A 17,241-nucleotide genomic window follows, 5' to 3' on the forward strand; every position below is an offset into this window, starting at 1 on the left:
GGTCCAAGTCATAGAGGGGATCACTTTGTTTCCTTTTAAAAAAAAAAAAAAAAAAACAATAACAAAATTGTACTCAATGTGAATCATTCTTCTAGTTATTAGTAGTACATCACCCATCCTTTTTCTCTAGGATTTTTTTTTTTTTTTTTAATTCTCTTTGACTTTCTTGCACAAGTTTTCTCTCATTCACTTGATTTATACCAAACATTTCAAAGGAATTAGCTAAGAGAAATCAGTAAAGATTTCCATGAATCTTTAGGTAAACAACTGGCAAACACAATGACAAAAAATAAAATCTGTGGTAACTAGTACCACAATGATATTGTTAGTATACGAGTAATACTATATCAACAACATTTTCTTATAAATTTGTTCTTACTATCCTGACGTGTCAGCTTGTAATTGATCAGTTTGTAATTAATTAGTAGGACCCATGTAAAACCCGTTGTGAACTGACCAATTATGAACTATCACGTCAGGGTTGTAAAAGAAAGTTTGTGAGAAAGGTTTGTTAGTGTAGTATTATTCTATAATACCATAAACTAGTGTATAAACTCTTCAGGTACATAACCACTAAATAAAATGACCCAAAAAAAAAAAAATCCACAGTACCACGCTAGTATTGTTAGTGTGATACCATAAACTAATGCATCCATTTCAAGTAGTTATAATTGATAACACTATTGATCACAATTATTTTAAAAATTAAGATTTGTGACAAAATTACCTTTTGGTAGTATACTAGTATGAATGCTATGATAACACGGTGGTACCCTAAAATATTTCATGACAAGAGAAGAAGCAATGAGAGATCTCTTTCTCTCAAGTGATTAGTTTTACATTATACTTTTTAAGAAAAGTATAGGCTCTGTGAATAAATTATGATATGATTTAATCAAATAAAATAAGATTTTAAGAATGTGTTTGGTACATTTTTAGAAAACATTTACTGATAATATTTAGATTATTTTTTAACCCTCAACACTTATTAATTTAGCTAAACACCTCCACACCCACAATAAAAGTTTACAAATTAACAAAAACACCCCCATCCACCAAACTGATTGTCGGCAGCCCGCCACCACCATTGGATGATGGTCGGAAGTTGTCAAAATGGTGCACAATCGGCTGGATCTAGCTAATGTTTGGCCATTGTCGACGGCTAGATCGACGCACAATCTTTCGTTCCGACACTGGCGATGGTTGCTTGTGGGCAATTGTTGCTTGGATGGGTAGAATGTTTTGGTTAATTTATAAAGTTTTATTGAGAATAATAACAGTATTGTAATGAATCTACATAACCAATAATGACTTGCCACATTGAGAAATTATTTTTTAAATTTTTAAGTGTTTAGCTCTGCCGGTTATATGCTAGTTTACGTCGAAAACCCAAAACATAATAATAATAGGGAGAACGACTTATACATACCCAATGTTTGCCGAAACGACAAGTTGGTACCCAAAAGGTTTTGAAACGACAAATGGGTACCTTCCGTCATGTTCTGTTAGTGATTTTCGTTTGATAATAGTGAAAAGACTAAAATGCCCTTGAAAGTTTAATTTTTAGTTTTTTATAAATTTAAAAATTTCTAAAAACCCCCTAAGTTTGCTAATTTGACTAAATGACCCAATATATAAAAATTTTATAAAATAACAAAAACACCCCCGCCACCCACAGTGCCAGATTCCGGCCACCACCGCCGGAATCTGGCCGGAAAATTGTGTTACGACACAGAACCGTCGGATCTGTGTCGTAACACACCGATCTGGCCTTTTCCGGCCAGATCCGTGGCGGATCTGGCCGGAAAAGGCCAGATCTACGTCTGGCCTTTTTTGGCCTCGACGGCCAGATCTGGCCTTTTCCGGCCAGATCCTCCACGGATCTGGCCGAAAAATGCCAGATCGAGGTGTTACGACACAGATCCGATGGGTCTGTGTCGTAACACAATTTTCCGGCAAGTTCCCGGTCTTGACGGCCGTAGATCTGGCCTTTTCCGGCCAGATCAGCCACGGATCTTGCCGGAAAATGAAAGATCTACGCGTTACGACACAGATCCGATGGGTCTGTGTCGTAACGCAATTTTCCGGCCAGGTTCCGGCGGCGGTGGCCGGAATCTGGCACTGTGGGTGGCGGGGGTGTATTTGTTATTTTATAAACTTTTTATATATTGGGGTATTTAGTCAAATTAGCAAACCTGGGGGTTTTTTAGATATTTTTAAATTTATAAAAAACTAAAATATTAAACTTTTAAGGGCATTTTAGTCTTTTCACTATTATCAAATGAAAATCACTAACAGAACATGACGGAAGGTACCTGTTTGTCGTTTCAAAACCTTTTAGGTACCAACTTGTCGTTTTGACAAACCTTGGGTATCAATAAGTCGTTCGCCCATAATAATACCTGAAAACACATTTGATACAATACAATAAACTATTTAGAAAGTACTTTGTGATTAAAAAAATAATTGAAATAAATATTTTTGTAAACATAAATTAATTTTTTATATTCTCAAAACCGACTTTTACACTTTTGTCAACTCTCTACATTTCTTGTCAACTATGTAATAATCATGTGTAGTCATTTTCATAATCAAAAGTCTCAAGAGCTATCTTCTACTAAAATTTACTTAACCCTTTACTCGTACATTCTAGTTTACTCATCAATACACGGGTTCTTTCAAATTTGTCTGGAAATCATCTATGCAACTAATTTCTGATTTCTTTCAATTTAACCACGTATTTTTGCAATAAAACAAACAAATCACCTTAAACGAAAGATGTATGTTGTGTGTAGTTTTTCCACCAAGCTCGGGTCAATGCGAGGATATAGCTTGACCCAGAAAAACCTTGGTGACTACGATTGATCGACCCAGCATAAGTTTATCGTGGACAACCCGAATATCATTCAATCGATTCCCAGTTAATTTCAAATCCCAGATATTACGGGAACGATCAGATTAACAGCAATTTTGACGCAATCTTAGCGCCTAATCGCGAGAATATCGAAGTTGCAGTCCCAATCAATTGTAATCCCTTTATTTTCGCTATTTCCTTTATGTAAATTTTGTATATATACCCCCTAAAACGATGAGGGAAGGGGATACAAAATTCTAGCTTAGAAATTACATTGTAAGCTCTCACAGCAAATAGATAAAACACAGTGGACATAGGCTATTAATTTCGTCGAACCAATTTAAAAGTCCTTCTTGCCATTTATTTTCTAACACTTTCATTCACCTATAGTTGATTATCCGTAATCACGCACACATCAATTCTGATCCTGACAAGGTCGATCGGATCTCGCTGGTTGGTACAGATTTTTGTATTAACAATATGCTAAGTAAATAAACACCTAAATACATCTCCAAATCAAAAAATCATCTTAAATAGTAAATTTAAATATAGAAAAGTATCATAATAAAACATCTATTTTTTGGGATGATTTAGTACAGTGTCCCATAGTGATTTATCCACGACGTAATGTTAAGTGTGAGGGATAAATGAAGCTAAGGATATTTTTGTTGAAAAGCAATGTACTTAAAAGTGGGTCAATTCCTATTTTGAGTATTTGAAAAGGGTTTTATAAGTAATTATTTCATCTTTTATGGGTCTTTAGCCCTATGCAATCCGTTTAGGTTTAGGCTAAGCAGGGTCCCGCTTTTGGGGATCTAGACTTGGGTAGTTGGGTTAGCTATGATTGCAATTTGCAAGTAAATGTGTTCATCCGATGGCACAACGCAAATAACCGCGGCTTGTGCTCATTGTTTTTGTTTTTGTTTTTTTTTTTTTAATTAATTTAAGAAAGTAAAGTTTAAATTTTTTTATGGGAAACACTCATAGTTGAACACAATTAAATACATTATAATCATATGATTACATGGTTTATTATGACGTGTATCTCTAAATTATTGTTATATTATATGGGAATTGAAATATACTACTTTAGATGTAAATCTGAGATGTGTAATATGAGAAAAAAAAATCATTGATACCGTTATTAGGCTAGTGGTAATATACAATTACTTGTTCTAATACTCGATCTGACTAACTATCACTTTATTTTCTCAATATGCATTGGTAAATGGTAATCTAGTAAAGCTACAACGAATGAATGTAAATAGTTTGTGATATTATTTATAGATCTTAAACAAACTTCGTAATATTTCTCAAAACATGCAACTATTATATAGCTCGTAAAAATCATGTTCAAGAGTCATGTCTTTTGTAGGATATAAGACTTTTGTTATATGGCGAATCTAATAGGCATGAAAACTCGACATGTGTTCCATGACTAGGCAAATGTTTGGGCCATGTGTTACACTATGAAAGGATAGCTTTTCCTACAAGAACGAGAGTGTCATGGACTGCTTCAACAGCAAGATTCGTAATGGCTTATTCCGCACGATTGTTACACTATGAAAAGATAGCTTTTCCTACAAGAACAAGAGTGTCATGGGCTGCTTCAACAACAAGATTCATAATGGCTTATTCCGTACGACTGTTACACTATGAAAAGATAGTTTTTCCTACAAGAACAAGAGTGTCATGGGCTGCTTCAACAGCAATATTCATAATGGCTTATTCCGTACGAATGTTATATTATGAAAAGATAGCTTTTCCTACAAGAACAAAAGTGTCATGGGCTGCTTCAATAGCAAGATTCATAATGGCTTATTCCGTACGACTGTTACACTATGAAAAGATAGTTTTTCCTACAAGAACAAGAGTGTCATGGGCTGCTTCAACAGCAATATTCATAATGGCTTATTCCGTACGAATGTTATATTATGAAAAGATAGCTTTTCCTACAAGAACAAAAGTGTCATGGGCTGCTTCAATAGCAAGATTCATAATGGCTTATTCCGTACGATTGCCAGAGTTTACTTCGACGATAAGACTCACTGCTGAATCACCACTCAGGTTGCGTGGCACCTTATAAGAGGGCTACTTCATTATTAAGTCTTAAATTATAGCAGCTTGTTAGGAGATGTGGCAGAAGACCGGAGGGTTACTTTACTTCTTGAACAAGACCATCCATGCCAAACTATAAATAGGGGTCTCTCATCCCAAACCAGGCATCAATATTTTTTCTTCTTAATAGCAACAGACCAATTACCTCTCTATTGAGTAAATATCTTTTGTAAACACATCAATATGATAATAGTAGACATAAGATTTGTGCGTTGCATCCGAACAACTTTAAAAATTGCTTGTGTCTATTCTTTTGTTTACTTTTCACGTAGTATTTTCAATATCTTTTACGAGTTCAACATCATATTTCACTGTTTTGCATAGATCTTTTACACAAACTCTTTCAGAAGGCTCGCGTACTTTTTCGTTGGTGCGAAATATCGCAATAACAACTTTAAAATCAAAACGTGTGAGATTTATGAACTTTGTATGTGTAACAATGCATGTAGTTAATCAAATACTAATTGTAGACGTAAAAATCTACCTGTACAGAAAGAGAGGGTCTGATCCCGTGAGGTTGAGACCACTAGCGATCTACTGTACCTGCACACGTAGAGAAACACACGCGTGAAGCGAACGGGAAACACCGGTGTGGTGTTTGCCGTAGGCACTTCAACGCTCAAGTCAGCTAGGCTGAAGGGAAAATATAGTGAGGGCTAGGGAATAAGAGATTACCAGAAGTCTAGTCGGGGACTGTGACTACGGTGATGATATGAAGCTCTTAAGTCAGAGCTTTAGGTGTGAAGTTTGAATGTCCCTGTGAGAGGGCTTGCCTCTGCTTATATAGCCGCTGCCTGGTCTCCTAATCCTGGTAGAAGTAGGAGTCCCAGTATGATACTAATGCAAACCCTAGAAGAATTAGGGTCGTGGTGAGTTGTCTTACCAGTGTCCAAATAGGAAAGTGACCTTGATCAGGAGAAGTAACTGAATAGGAAAGTGACCAGGAATAGGAAGGCGACCTTGAATAGGAGGTTGATTAGGAGTAGGAAAGTACTCTGAAGGGGCTGTGGGCTCTGGATTCGTCCATGGACCTAGGACTAATCTGGCTTGGGCCTCTGTAGGACTGAGCCTGGTCTTTCTTCACTAGTGGTCCTGTTTCCCTATTTGGACCAAGGACGATTTTTGGCCCTAACACTAATATAATACCACTTTTATATATAACAAGGTTTTGGTAGATGAAAGAAAAATAAATATATATGTGTTACACTATACCATACATTTATAAGGATAAATCTACATTTTAACCTAAAATATCAACCTCTTTAATCATTAAGCAATATTCGAATTAAAATATACATTTTATTATTGTCATTGCTCCAAAAACATCATTTTCTTCTTATTCTATGTCATAAATGGAGACTTAACGGGAAAAAGCGTACATATTGGTCAATAGATCAAAACCGTCAAATGGAATATTAGGTCGGAGCTGGCCCAAGGCGGTTGAATCACACCAATAACACTTATTGTCAGCGTCACCAATCCGAGTTTGGGCCCCTCCAAAAAGTTGATCCTGGTATTCTAAGCCCAGGAGATTCAAAGTGCATGGCCCACTCGTTTGTCCTCCACGACACGAGGTATGACAATTCACAAACTCACAAGTCATTGGGTTATCGGAGCCAGGGAGATCCATTCGTTTACAGTTCTTCTCTTGACGCCTCGTTCGTTTTCACTTTTCATTTACTCAAAAGTCAGAAACTAGCAGCTTCTTGAGACAGGTATTCGCTCTTCTCGTCAATATATTTATAGTGACGCATTTCACAATCAACAGAGATCAAGTTGAGGGTTTCAATTTCGGAGAGAAATGGCGTTGAGGTTTGATTCTAGAGACGTGTCGGCCTTCAAATTCTTGCTACTTCTATCAGTCATGTATGGAATCATGTCGGTGCTCGTTTACTCTATAATCCACATGAAGTTCGTGAAGCCGCTTGATTTCCATGCGCCTCTTGATCGCTTCTCTGAAGCTAGGGCCATCCAACACGTTCGCGTTTTATCCGAAGAGATCGACGGTCGCCAAGTGAGACAATAACATCATAAACTTAATTTCTATTAGTTACAGACGGAGAGACTTAGCACAAGTTATTTTGCTTGAAATTAGTACCATAAAACTTGATTTTTTAACAGGAAGGGCGTCCGGGCCTAAGAGAAGCTGCTGTGTATATCAAAACACAGTTGGAAATGATTAAGGAGAGAGCTGGATCGAAATTAAGGTTGGTATATCGGTTTACTACTTTATACTGTTAGGTCGAGTTGTGACTGAGTCGGTTGCTGTGGGTTCTTTACTATGCAGAATTGAGGTTGAAGAGACAACTGTTAATGGCTCTTTCAATATGTTGTTTTTGGGCCACAGTATATCGCTGGGTTACAGAAACCATACAAATATCATAATGAGGTATACCTACCTTGCTATTTATGAACTTTATATTTATTTAACTAATTTATGAAGTAATCAATCATTTAGGGGAGGACTGGATTTTCTCTCCTGCAATAGTGCATGAACGTGGGGACCACAATTTAACATCGAGTAAACTTGTAATTGTGAAGTGTGGTTGCAAATAGTAGCTGGGAGAACTTTAATCCTGGATATCTTTACTGGAGTTCAAGGATGTGGTTTTGTTATGTATGATCTGGACAGAATCGGAAATAGGAAAGTAGCTTGAACTCTGTTCAGAAAATTATTAGGTATATGGGGTAAATATTAAACCCTTTGGATGGTATTTTAGGTGCAATTGTCTAAAATAACTTTAGGAAGAAAAATAGAACAGCATCTTATACTGGATCACAAGAAAGATGATGGAGCATTTATGATGCTTGGGGGTTTCATATATATATATGTATATCTGCTCCTATGCGAGAGGCATTTTACCAATGATGTCTTGTGAGACACCCAATCATTAGAATCTCACAACTTTCTTGCAAAGTGTTTTAATGAACTGGTATTTCTTTTTTAATTTATTTGTGACAGGATATCATCCACAGATTCGCGAGAGGATGAGCCCTCGGTTTTAATGAATGGCCATTTTGATGGCCCACTTGGCTCCCCAGGTGCTGGCGATTGTGGTTCATGCGTTGGTGGGTACAATGAATATTTTCTCTGAATGGAATATACACTTATACAGAATTTTTCTGCTTCATGATTCATTCCATATGCGTTTCTCTCTTTGCAGCATCGATGCTGGAACTGGCTAGACTTACAGTAGATTCTGGCTGGATTCCTCCTAGGCCTATCATATTTCTTTTCAACGGTGCAGAAGAACTTTTTTTGTTGGTAAGGATTACTGGAAGCATTACGTGTAGTTTGAAATAGGCTTCTATTATTGCTATCAGATCTTCTTAGTCTTGGAGTTATGCTTTTCTTACTTTTTGCATTGCTAATTTGTTGTGATATTCTCAGAGTTTGAATCCTTTGATTCTTGAATGAAAATGTCAAGGTAACACCTCTATTAGAAAGTAAAATCTTGCATGATGTTTGTCCATGGGCAGCGGCTGAGTTTATACGGAAGACAAATTAGAAGCTGCATTAACTGCCTTTATTAAACCTTGCATGAAATTTTAACTTATCCAAAACCAAAATTGCTGGAAAACAAATAACACGAGGAACAACCATTGAGCTAGCTTAAGCTATTAGTTTTTTTATTGTTTTTTTTTTTTTTTTTTTTTTAATGAAAGTCTATTTTATTGAGCTTCCTAGGCGCTAGCAATTGAGATGATTTGTGCTTATGATGTTTTAGGGCGCACATGGCTTTATGAAGACACATAAATGGCGTGATTCAGTTGGGGCTTTTATAAATGTAGAAGCATCTGGATCAGGAGGTTTTGGTAGGAAATCCAATTCTAATCTCATTGTCTTTCAAAATTAAAAGCATGTGTGGTGCAATAGCGCTAATATGTGAAATAAAAACTACGGAGAAGTCTTTTGAATGATCATTGGCTTGTGACTGGTGAGCTACAAAACATACAAACTTCTTCCCCAGGGTTATATGGATTTTAGATCACCATGCCACAGCATTTTCCTTCCTTTTTGTCTTTGAAAGAAACCTTTGTTGATTCTGTGGATAGAGATCACACACTCAGTTTTTTATTGCCCTTTTCATGCGAAATTTCTTTTATGGTGCTGCAGCACTGACTATATGTTGTTGGATTAACAGATTTAGTTTGCCAATCTGGGCCCACTTCTTGGCCTTCTCTAGTCTACGCTCAATCAGCAATATACCCCATGGCACATAGTGCAGCTCAGGTTTATCTATTCTTTATGTTTATGTTCATATCAATCTGGCCAGCATTTCATTGTTGGTTATGTATGAAGGAACTCACTATGTTGTCTTGCTTTATTATTTTAAAACAATATGACATGTTCAAATTCCTAACAGCATGATTTGGACCACAGTTATACTTCTATACTGAGGTATCTATTTTTTATATGCAGGATGTCTTTCCTATTATTCCGGGAGATACAGACTATAGAATATTTTCTCAAGATTATGGAAACATTCCTGGCCTGGATATTATTTTTCTCCTTGGTGGTTATTATTACCATACCTCCTATGATACAGTGGACAGATTATTGTATGCATTACATCTGCTATTTTGGTATATATTTACTTGAGAGGAGCTCCTGTTTCATTTCATCCTTAAGCAGTTTCTCTGATATGTTTAAGTGTTTCTGAAACAGACCCGGAAGCATGCAAGCACGGGGAGATAATTTTTTCAGTTTACTTAAGGCCTTCAGTAATTCTTCTCGGCTACAAATTACCCATGGAAGAGAGTCTTTTGGAGATACTTACAATGAAAATAAGGATGAACGTGCTGTTTTCTTTGACTACTTAACATGGTTCATGGTAAGTTACTATACCAGTGGTTTGTTCTCTTCTTATAGTTTATGTATTTTATGTATATTATAAAACTAATTTGATCCTAAGCATGGATAACGTCTTTATTTTATTATGGATGTTTCAGATATATTATTCAAGAAGCGTATCTATGGTACTTCACAGGATTCCCATTGTCATGTTCCTTTCTGTTCCATTTTTTTTGTGTTTGCTGAATTCTGGCCTGCATGCTTGGTTTTCAAAATTCTGCGATTTTGTAAAAGGTAATTGATCACTGCTAATTTATTTTGTTTGAAGGGATTATTGTGATTTTCCTTCAATTTTATCATAATTTTTGCTCTTCAACAGTACATGAATATTGAGAGTCATTGTCAAAGAATTAAGTAACATTTTGAAATATCTTAAATTTTCAGGAACCATGTTTCATGCTACTGGGATTGTAATGGCAATTATTTTCCCAGTTACCTTTTCAATCCTAAGATTGCTGTTCTCAAGTTATGCAATGAGCTGGTGCATTTCAGATCTTTTTGCTTCACTTCTTTGTATAAACGATTGCTTGTCATATATTATATGTGTATTGCTCTGTGTATTTGTTATGACGAATAATTTTTAACTTGCAATGATTCTATGGAATTGTGTTCTTGTACCATATTAACATAGTTTTAGAAAGTGATATCTGGAAGGTCCTTGCTGAATCCAGTCCTAAAAATAAAAATACAAAAAAAGGTTGATCTGCAGGATGTATATTGCAGGTTTGCTCATCCTTTCTTGGCTTTGATGATGTTTGTTCCATGCTCTCTTGTTGGTCTTTTGATTCCAAGGGTTATTTGGAGTCATTTTCCCCTCTCTCAAGATGCTAAAGCTCTGAAGACATCAAAGGAGGTAAATTTTTTATGTTCAGTTATTGTGGACAAGTGTTAATTTAGGCCAAGTTTATCGTGTGCTGTTTTAGCAGATAAGCAAATATATTAAGATCATCATTCTTATGAATTTGTAAACTGTATTGCTGTAACTGCTACATGTCTCTGATTGAGATTTATATTTATCTAGTGACATTATCTTGTGCAAGGCATGAAACTGTTAATGCTGGTTGCTGGACATACCATACAAGTTGATGTCCAAGTTGTGTGGCAATATATGCCTCACATCTATCAGTTAGAAGAAATGTCAAAATTACATGCACTGCTTTATTCTGTTTCTGCTCCTTTTGGCCACGTACTGGTTCCAAGTAAAAATTATATGATCCCTTAATGGTAACAATTATAATATACAATGCTTTATGGAGAATTATATGATCCCAGAAAGGACACAAATGTATAAACAATGATTTATGGAGAATAATGGTTTATGATTAATGATTTGATATGTGTGTCTACATGCTTAATTGTTTGCTGAGCCTGTCATTTTGTTTTCAAAGTTATTATGGTGGCATTATGCTATCATATGGAGTTTATAGTCCTGCTGTCTCAAAAGATTCTCAAGTTTAATGTTTGTGGCACCAATTGCTGCTGAAGGCTAGCAAACATGTGATGCTCCACGTCTTGCAGGCACTATCTGATGAGGCAAGGTTTTGGGGGGCGTTTGGATTTTATGCTATAATTACTCTGGTATGTAGCTTGATCATTATTTGTCAGATGAGATTATGTGTCACAGTACAGATAAATTTATTATTTTATGTGGAAAACTTCAGATGTGTGACCAATATATTCTCTAGCTTCAAGAAATTTTAAGATTTGGTATAGCTGAAACTGTTTTAGTAAAAACAGGCTTATCTTGTGGCTGGGTTGAGTGGAGGTTTCTTGACTTTTAGCCTGTCTGCTTCTATGATTCCTGCATGGATCTTCTTTTGCCTATCAACCAAGTTTTATGGTCATCGAGCATTGAGGTACTGATTTTAAATTTCTCATAGAATTATATGTTTGATTGTCCATATAAATTAGCTTGTTGCCAACACTTAGAAATAGTTGTAGCATAACCTGTTGCTGTAATCCCCTTGGAAGTTGTCTTTGTTTCCTTTTTATGAGGGTGAAGTTTCTAGCTTTACATTTCTTGTCCTTATTGTTCTTGCTTTCTCATGAATTTTTTCTTTCTAATAGCAGAAAGTTGTTAAGGGTAATAGAATCAAGACTTGTGGTTTGATTAATGTTTTTGCTTTCAGGTCAACTATCGTTTACACTGTACCTCTAATTCCATGTCTTTTATACTCTGTTTATTTTGGTGGGTTGCTTTTCCAATTTTTGATCGAGAAGATGGGTATGATGGGTGCTGTTCCACCCCCATATGGTCAGTTTTCATCAACTTCAATCTCTTGTGATGCTTAAGTAGTTTGATAACCCTAGTATTTATAGAAATTTGAAAGAACAGCTGTGACTGTTAAGTATTTGCTTGCAGGGTATTACGTTCCAGATATTGTAGTTGCAGCAATTACTGGAGTTGTAACTGGTTGGTGTGTGGGCCCTCTTATACCGACTTGTGGCCACTGGCTAGCCAGGTCCTCAGTCTTGAAATTTTTGCTGCATCTTAGTGTGCTTGCCTTGGCTCTCTCATCACAGTTCTTTCCATATAGCATGGATGCGCCTAAAAGGATTGTTTTCCAGCATACATTTATGACTGCAGGTATTGAATAACATCGTGTAAATATTCAAAAACCTTTTTATACTTTGCTGATGTAGAAGTTTCTAATTATAATTGTTTTTATCATACATGGGATTCTCAGATGCAAATCAGGTTGCAGAGTCCAGTTATGATTTTTCGGTAGTGGATTCCAATTCTTTACTGTTTCTCTTTAAATATGCACCTGAAGTGGCAAAGGAGTTGCTAATTGACTCAGAGTTCTCTTTCAAAGCTGCAAATATATCTCAGCCAGAGACTTGGATGGTATGACATTATGTTTCTTGCTATTAATATGTTAAACTGATGGTTTGAGAAGATCTTTTACTGCTTATCCTTTATGGTTTTCCCGGGACTATAGAGATTGATCTTCTTATCACCATGCTCCTTTCTGCAAAGAAGTGTCTCCCACCTTTCTGTGCATACACGAATAAATACATGAATATGAGTTTTCGATTTCAACCAACCAGTTGTGACAAATTAGTCGTGGTATTGCAAAAAGCTTGGTGGAGTTCCTTGAATGGCATGTATTTTACAACATGTTGATGCATACATGAGAATCATCTAATGATATACCATCTCCCTTCCTTTCTCTTTCTCTAACACAAACATATATTCAGGCTTGTAAATAAAAAGAAAATAGGTGCTACCAATGGGTTGTGGTATTCCTCAAAAGTTTCTTTTTCTCTTTATTAATCTTATATGGGAATATTCCTCTTCATAAGAGCAGTAGAAATCTTCTATGTGACCACTAATGCTGAGTTATTTCATGAAGTAGTCATTACTTTCAATAAATTTCTAAATATCATATAAGACTTGATGGAAGGCTTGGTGGATTAAGTTATTTTGAAATTATGTTTCTTTTGCAGTCAATATTTCCAGTATCCCTTTTGTTCTCGAGAAGTTTGAAATTCCCTGCAAGAAGTGATGGAATTTTGAAGCGATACAAGTATTTCCCCCATTTGTCTAATTACAAGCCGCATACAACTTCTGGTGATGGATCCCGGAGAGTTTATTTGGAATTTTCCTTAGGGTAAGTAGAACAAAATTCACAAGGGATGTCAATTGTCATACACATGCACAGAAAATTGTTTGCTTCAAAATACACAATTTTCTTACTGTATCTCCAATATTGGGGCTAGCAGACATTCTCATAGTTTACTGTTTGAATCATAAATATGGATAATTCTGTATACCTATGGGTATACAGAATTATCCATATTTATTTAATGTTTTAACCCAAGTAGCTGGTCAATGATTTATGTAAATAAAACAAGTGACAAATTGGGAATGAGTTGCGACTTAAAGTGGCTTGGTGGAAACTTGGTGTTAACAGAAAAAAAAAAAAGTGGTGCATGCACGACAGTTGTATGTATTTGATATATTGTTAGTTGGCTGATGATATGAGATATATATATTTTTACATGTATTTGTAGATGTTATATTCAGCTAAAAGGTTTTACAGCTTGCACATTCTTTTCTTTCAGCTCGTTGGAGGAGGTTTGGGTTGCAGTCCTAAACATTACGGGTCCTTTATCTAGTTGGTCATTTGCTGACAATAAACTTCCAGGTATTATGTAGAATTTTGGATTCCATTTCCATATCCAACAAAAGCATCTCATATAGCATATTTATCCTTTGTGAAATTTCTACAGCTCCTGAGACAGTTTATGGTGGCCCACCATCATACATATGTCGGCTTAGTGGATCCAGCCATGAAAATTGGACCTTTTGGTTAGAGGTAAGGTTTCGCTCCTCTTGGTAGTTTATTTGCATGTCTTGTTTGCGCTATTGACATAAAAACCTGATACTGTTGTAAGAATTGTAACTTCTTGTGTGATCATCCAATAGCCTTTAGCGCCTTCAGTCATCTTTGAATAATTGGAATGCTGGTTGAGTAAATATATCGTTATTGTTCCATCTGTTTCTTCGGTATCATCATCATCATCATATATTTTCTTTAAATCTGTAACTGTTGCTACTTTTACATATTTTTTCAGTCCTCTTTGTGTCCCCTCCCCCTCCACGCTTGCTCTGGGCATTTTCTGATTCATTATTATCTGTAATTTTAAGTGTACTCAACTCTCCTCGTGGAATTGCAGGCTAGCAGTTCAGAACATTTAAGAGTGCAAGTCAGTGTAGTAGATCAAATTTTGGTTGATGAAGCAAAGAAGTTGAAGAGCCGTTTCCCAGACTGGGCAGATGTTACTGCTTTTTCTAGCTTTATATCCAGCTATGTCTTCTAGCTTGTATAATATACAATACCACTTTATAATTGTCTTAAAAACAATTTGTAAAACACAGCTTTAATAAAATCAATGATCAATATAGTTCAATTTTAAAATTCATGGTTAGCTTGTCTTCTGATGTTTCCTTTTTTATTTTTATTTTTTTTATCACTGGGGTGTTTGGGCCAGTTTACGTGCTTTTTAATTAATTCTCCGGAGCTTTGGAATTGTCGACCAGGTAAAAGTTTCAGTGGTCACTCCTATTAGTGCTTGAAGAGATTCAAACTCAAAAGTTCATAGAATCTATTTTTGCTCTTTTACTAGTAATTAGATTTGCGATGTTTCTGAATTGCAACAAATTATGAGGTGATGCTACATTAAAATCAAATGATAAACAGCATTCTTGTAGCCTAAACTTGGCTTTAATAACCTTTAAGCATTGCCAGATCTAGGGCTGTAAACCACTGTTTTAAAAATCGGTCACGTATCCGGTCCGGGTCAACATTAAAACCGTTATTATACATTAAACCGTGTTAACCTGGATAAACTCAATGAACGATAAACCGGTCTGATTTCAAAACCCCCAACCCTACCCAATCGCACTACCGCAACCCATTCCATCGATTTCCTTTCTCTGTTTCTCAGATTCTTCTCTTTCTCACTTTCTCTACTAAAATTTCTCAGCTTCTCTTCAAAAATTTCTCTATTAAATTTCGTTGATGATTTTTTTTTTCTATAAAACGTATGCACATCTTGTGTATGTACAGGAAGAAAATGGAAAACAAAAACGAAAAGGAAGACTTAGAGATAATCGATTACAAGATTGAAACTTGCGATCAAGAAATTGAGTCTTTAAGGCCGGTGCATGTCCAAGCAGGACCTTGACTCCACCAGATCTTCATCTTCCACAGTTGCTAGTCTCCAACTTCAATTGCTTCTGGTCAGCGAAATATGTTGAGGAGGGGAACTGATTGAGTATTGTTTCCACAGAATCAGATTTTTGGTGTTTGAGATGAAGAAGCTGAGTCACCAAAAGAAAAAAAAAACAGGGGATGTCATGCCCATTGATTAGCCATTGGTTTTGTCTGGTAATGGCATGGTGTCGGTGCTGAACCTGTTTTGTTTTGGTTTTCGAATTTTCCAGTGTTTCCCAAAACCAAAGCATTGGCTCCCTCAAAATGTTGCAGTTGTTTTCCAAGGCCAATTGTATTCCACTACTTGGTCATGGGCCAATTTAAGTCTCGATTGTTGTAGAATGAGGCTGAAGCTATATTGTATCTACATTTGGGCTACACAAAAGCCCAAAATCCTTTAATTCTATTGTTTGAGAAATTTCATACTTGTTATTAAATGGTTAAGGATTTGATGGAGGAAATTAAAAGATGGTAAGAATTATTTGTTGTATGAAGTGTGTTCCAATCTCATTCTAGCCAGTGGCCTTTTGGATAAAGTTTTTTTTTAAAATATGCTGATGTCATCACACATTATGATGATGTCACCGGTCTAACCAGCGGTCCAACTGGTTGGACCGGTTGAACCGTGACCCGACCAGCAGAGCGGGTTGCCCTCCGGTTCGGTTTTTAAAACAATACTGTAAACGAGCCGAGCCGAGTTGAGTTTTCGACTTATTGAGCTTGGCTCGTTTGCTACAGGATCGAGCTCGAGTTCAAGCTCGAGCCTGTCGAGTCAGAGAAAAGGAACTCGAACTCGACTTCATCTTCATCATCTGCATCCTCTACATCTCTCCATCATCTTCATATCTTCATCCTTTTCTTCGTCTTCATCTTCATCCTTATCTTCATCTTCATCTTCATCTTCGTCTCATCTTCATCTTCATCTTGTTTTCGTCTTCATCTTCGTCTTCATCTTCATCTTCGTCTCCATCTCATCTTCATCTTGCAGAGCATCACACGCTGCTTCCATCTTCATCTTCTGCATCTTCATCTTCTTCCTCAACACAACCATTATATTGATTTTGATTTTGATTTTTGATTTTTGATTTTTGATTATGAATTTTTGCAAGAACAAATTTAGGGGTTAGGGTTTGTCGATTTGGGATATCTGATTTGGAGGTTTAATTTTGTGTTTTAGAAAAAATTACATCGGGGGGTTAAATGTCGTTTTTACAAATTTTTAAAACTAAAGAATATGTATAACACTTCAGTCCCCACAGTTTATAAAATATAACAAATGGAACCCTACTTAGCCGAGCCTCCCCATGTTCGAACTCGGCTCGTTTATATAACGAGCTCGAGCCGAGTTGACTCGGCTAACCACGAGCCGAGTCATAAACAAGTTTCAAAAGAGTCGAGCCGACTCGCGAGCTGCTCGGCTAGTCTGACAGCCCTAGCCAGATCCGTGCTTCTAATCAAAATTGTGGTTTAAGATGTTAATGAACTGGTAAGAGTTGAAAGGTTCTACGGGAACCTTTCAGCGTTACTAATTTTTTTTGTGAAATATGATACTCTTTTTCCAGAATGATTGTAAGGAAATTTAAATTTGGTTTAACCATGTTCGAATTCGGCTCGTTTATATAACGAGCTCGAGCCGAGTCATAAATGAGTTTCAAATGAGCCGAGCCGACTCGCGAGCTGCTCGGCTAGTC

At 36.3% G+C, this 17,241-nt stretch overlaps 1 protein-coding gene across 1 annotated transcript; it reads left to right on the forward strand.

Moving 5' to 3' along the window:
* Positions 1-6,968: 6,968 nt before the first annotated feature.
* LOC116126438 (endoplasmic reticulum metallopeptidase 1-like) lies at positions 6,969-14,736 on the forward strand. The gene is made up of 21 exons (XM_031412130.1): positions 6,969-6,986; positions 7,094-7,179; positions 7,260-7,361; positions 7,935-8,041; positions 8,137-8,237; positions 8,701-8,788; positions 9,118-9,206; positions 9,396-9,535; positions 9,642-9,807; positions 9,926-10,061; positions 10,212-10,308; positions 10,551-10,680; positions 11,346-11,405; positions 11,565-11,683; positions 11,957-12,081; positions 12,190-12,414; positions 12,515-12,675; positions 13,278-13,441; positions 13,896-13,978; positions 14,064-14,149; positions 14,511-14,736. Exons 2-21 carry the CDS (start codon positions 7,148-7,150, stop codon positions 14,652-14,654), a joined length of 2,355 nt encoding a protein of 784 aa, XP_031267990.1. The 5' UTR covers positions 6,969-6,986; positions 7,094-7,147; the 3' UTR covers positions 14,655-14,736.
* Positions 14,737-17,241: the final 2,505 nt, after the last annotated feature.

This window comes from Pistacia vera, unplaced genomic scaffold, assembly GCF_008641045.1.
Source record: "Pistacia vera cultivar Batoury unplaced genomic scaffold, PisVer_v2 Contig18, whole genome shotgun sequence".
Lineage (NCBI taxonomy): Eukaryota > Viridiplantae > Streptophyta > Magnoliopsida > Sapindales > Anacardiaceae > Pistacia > Pistacia vera.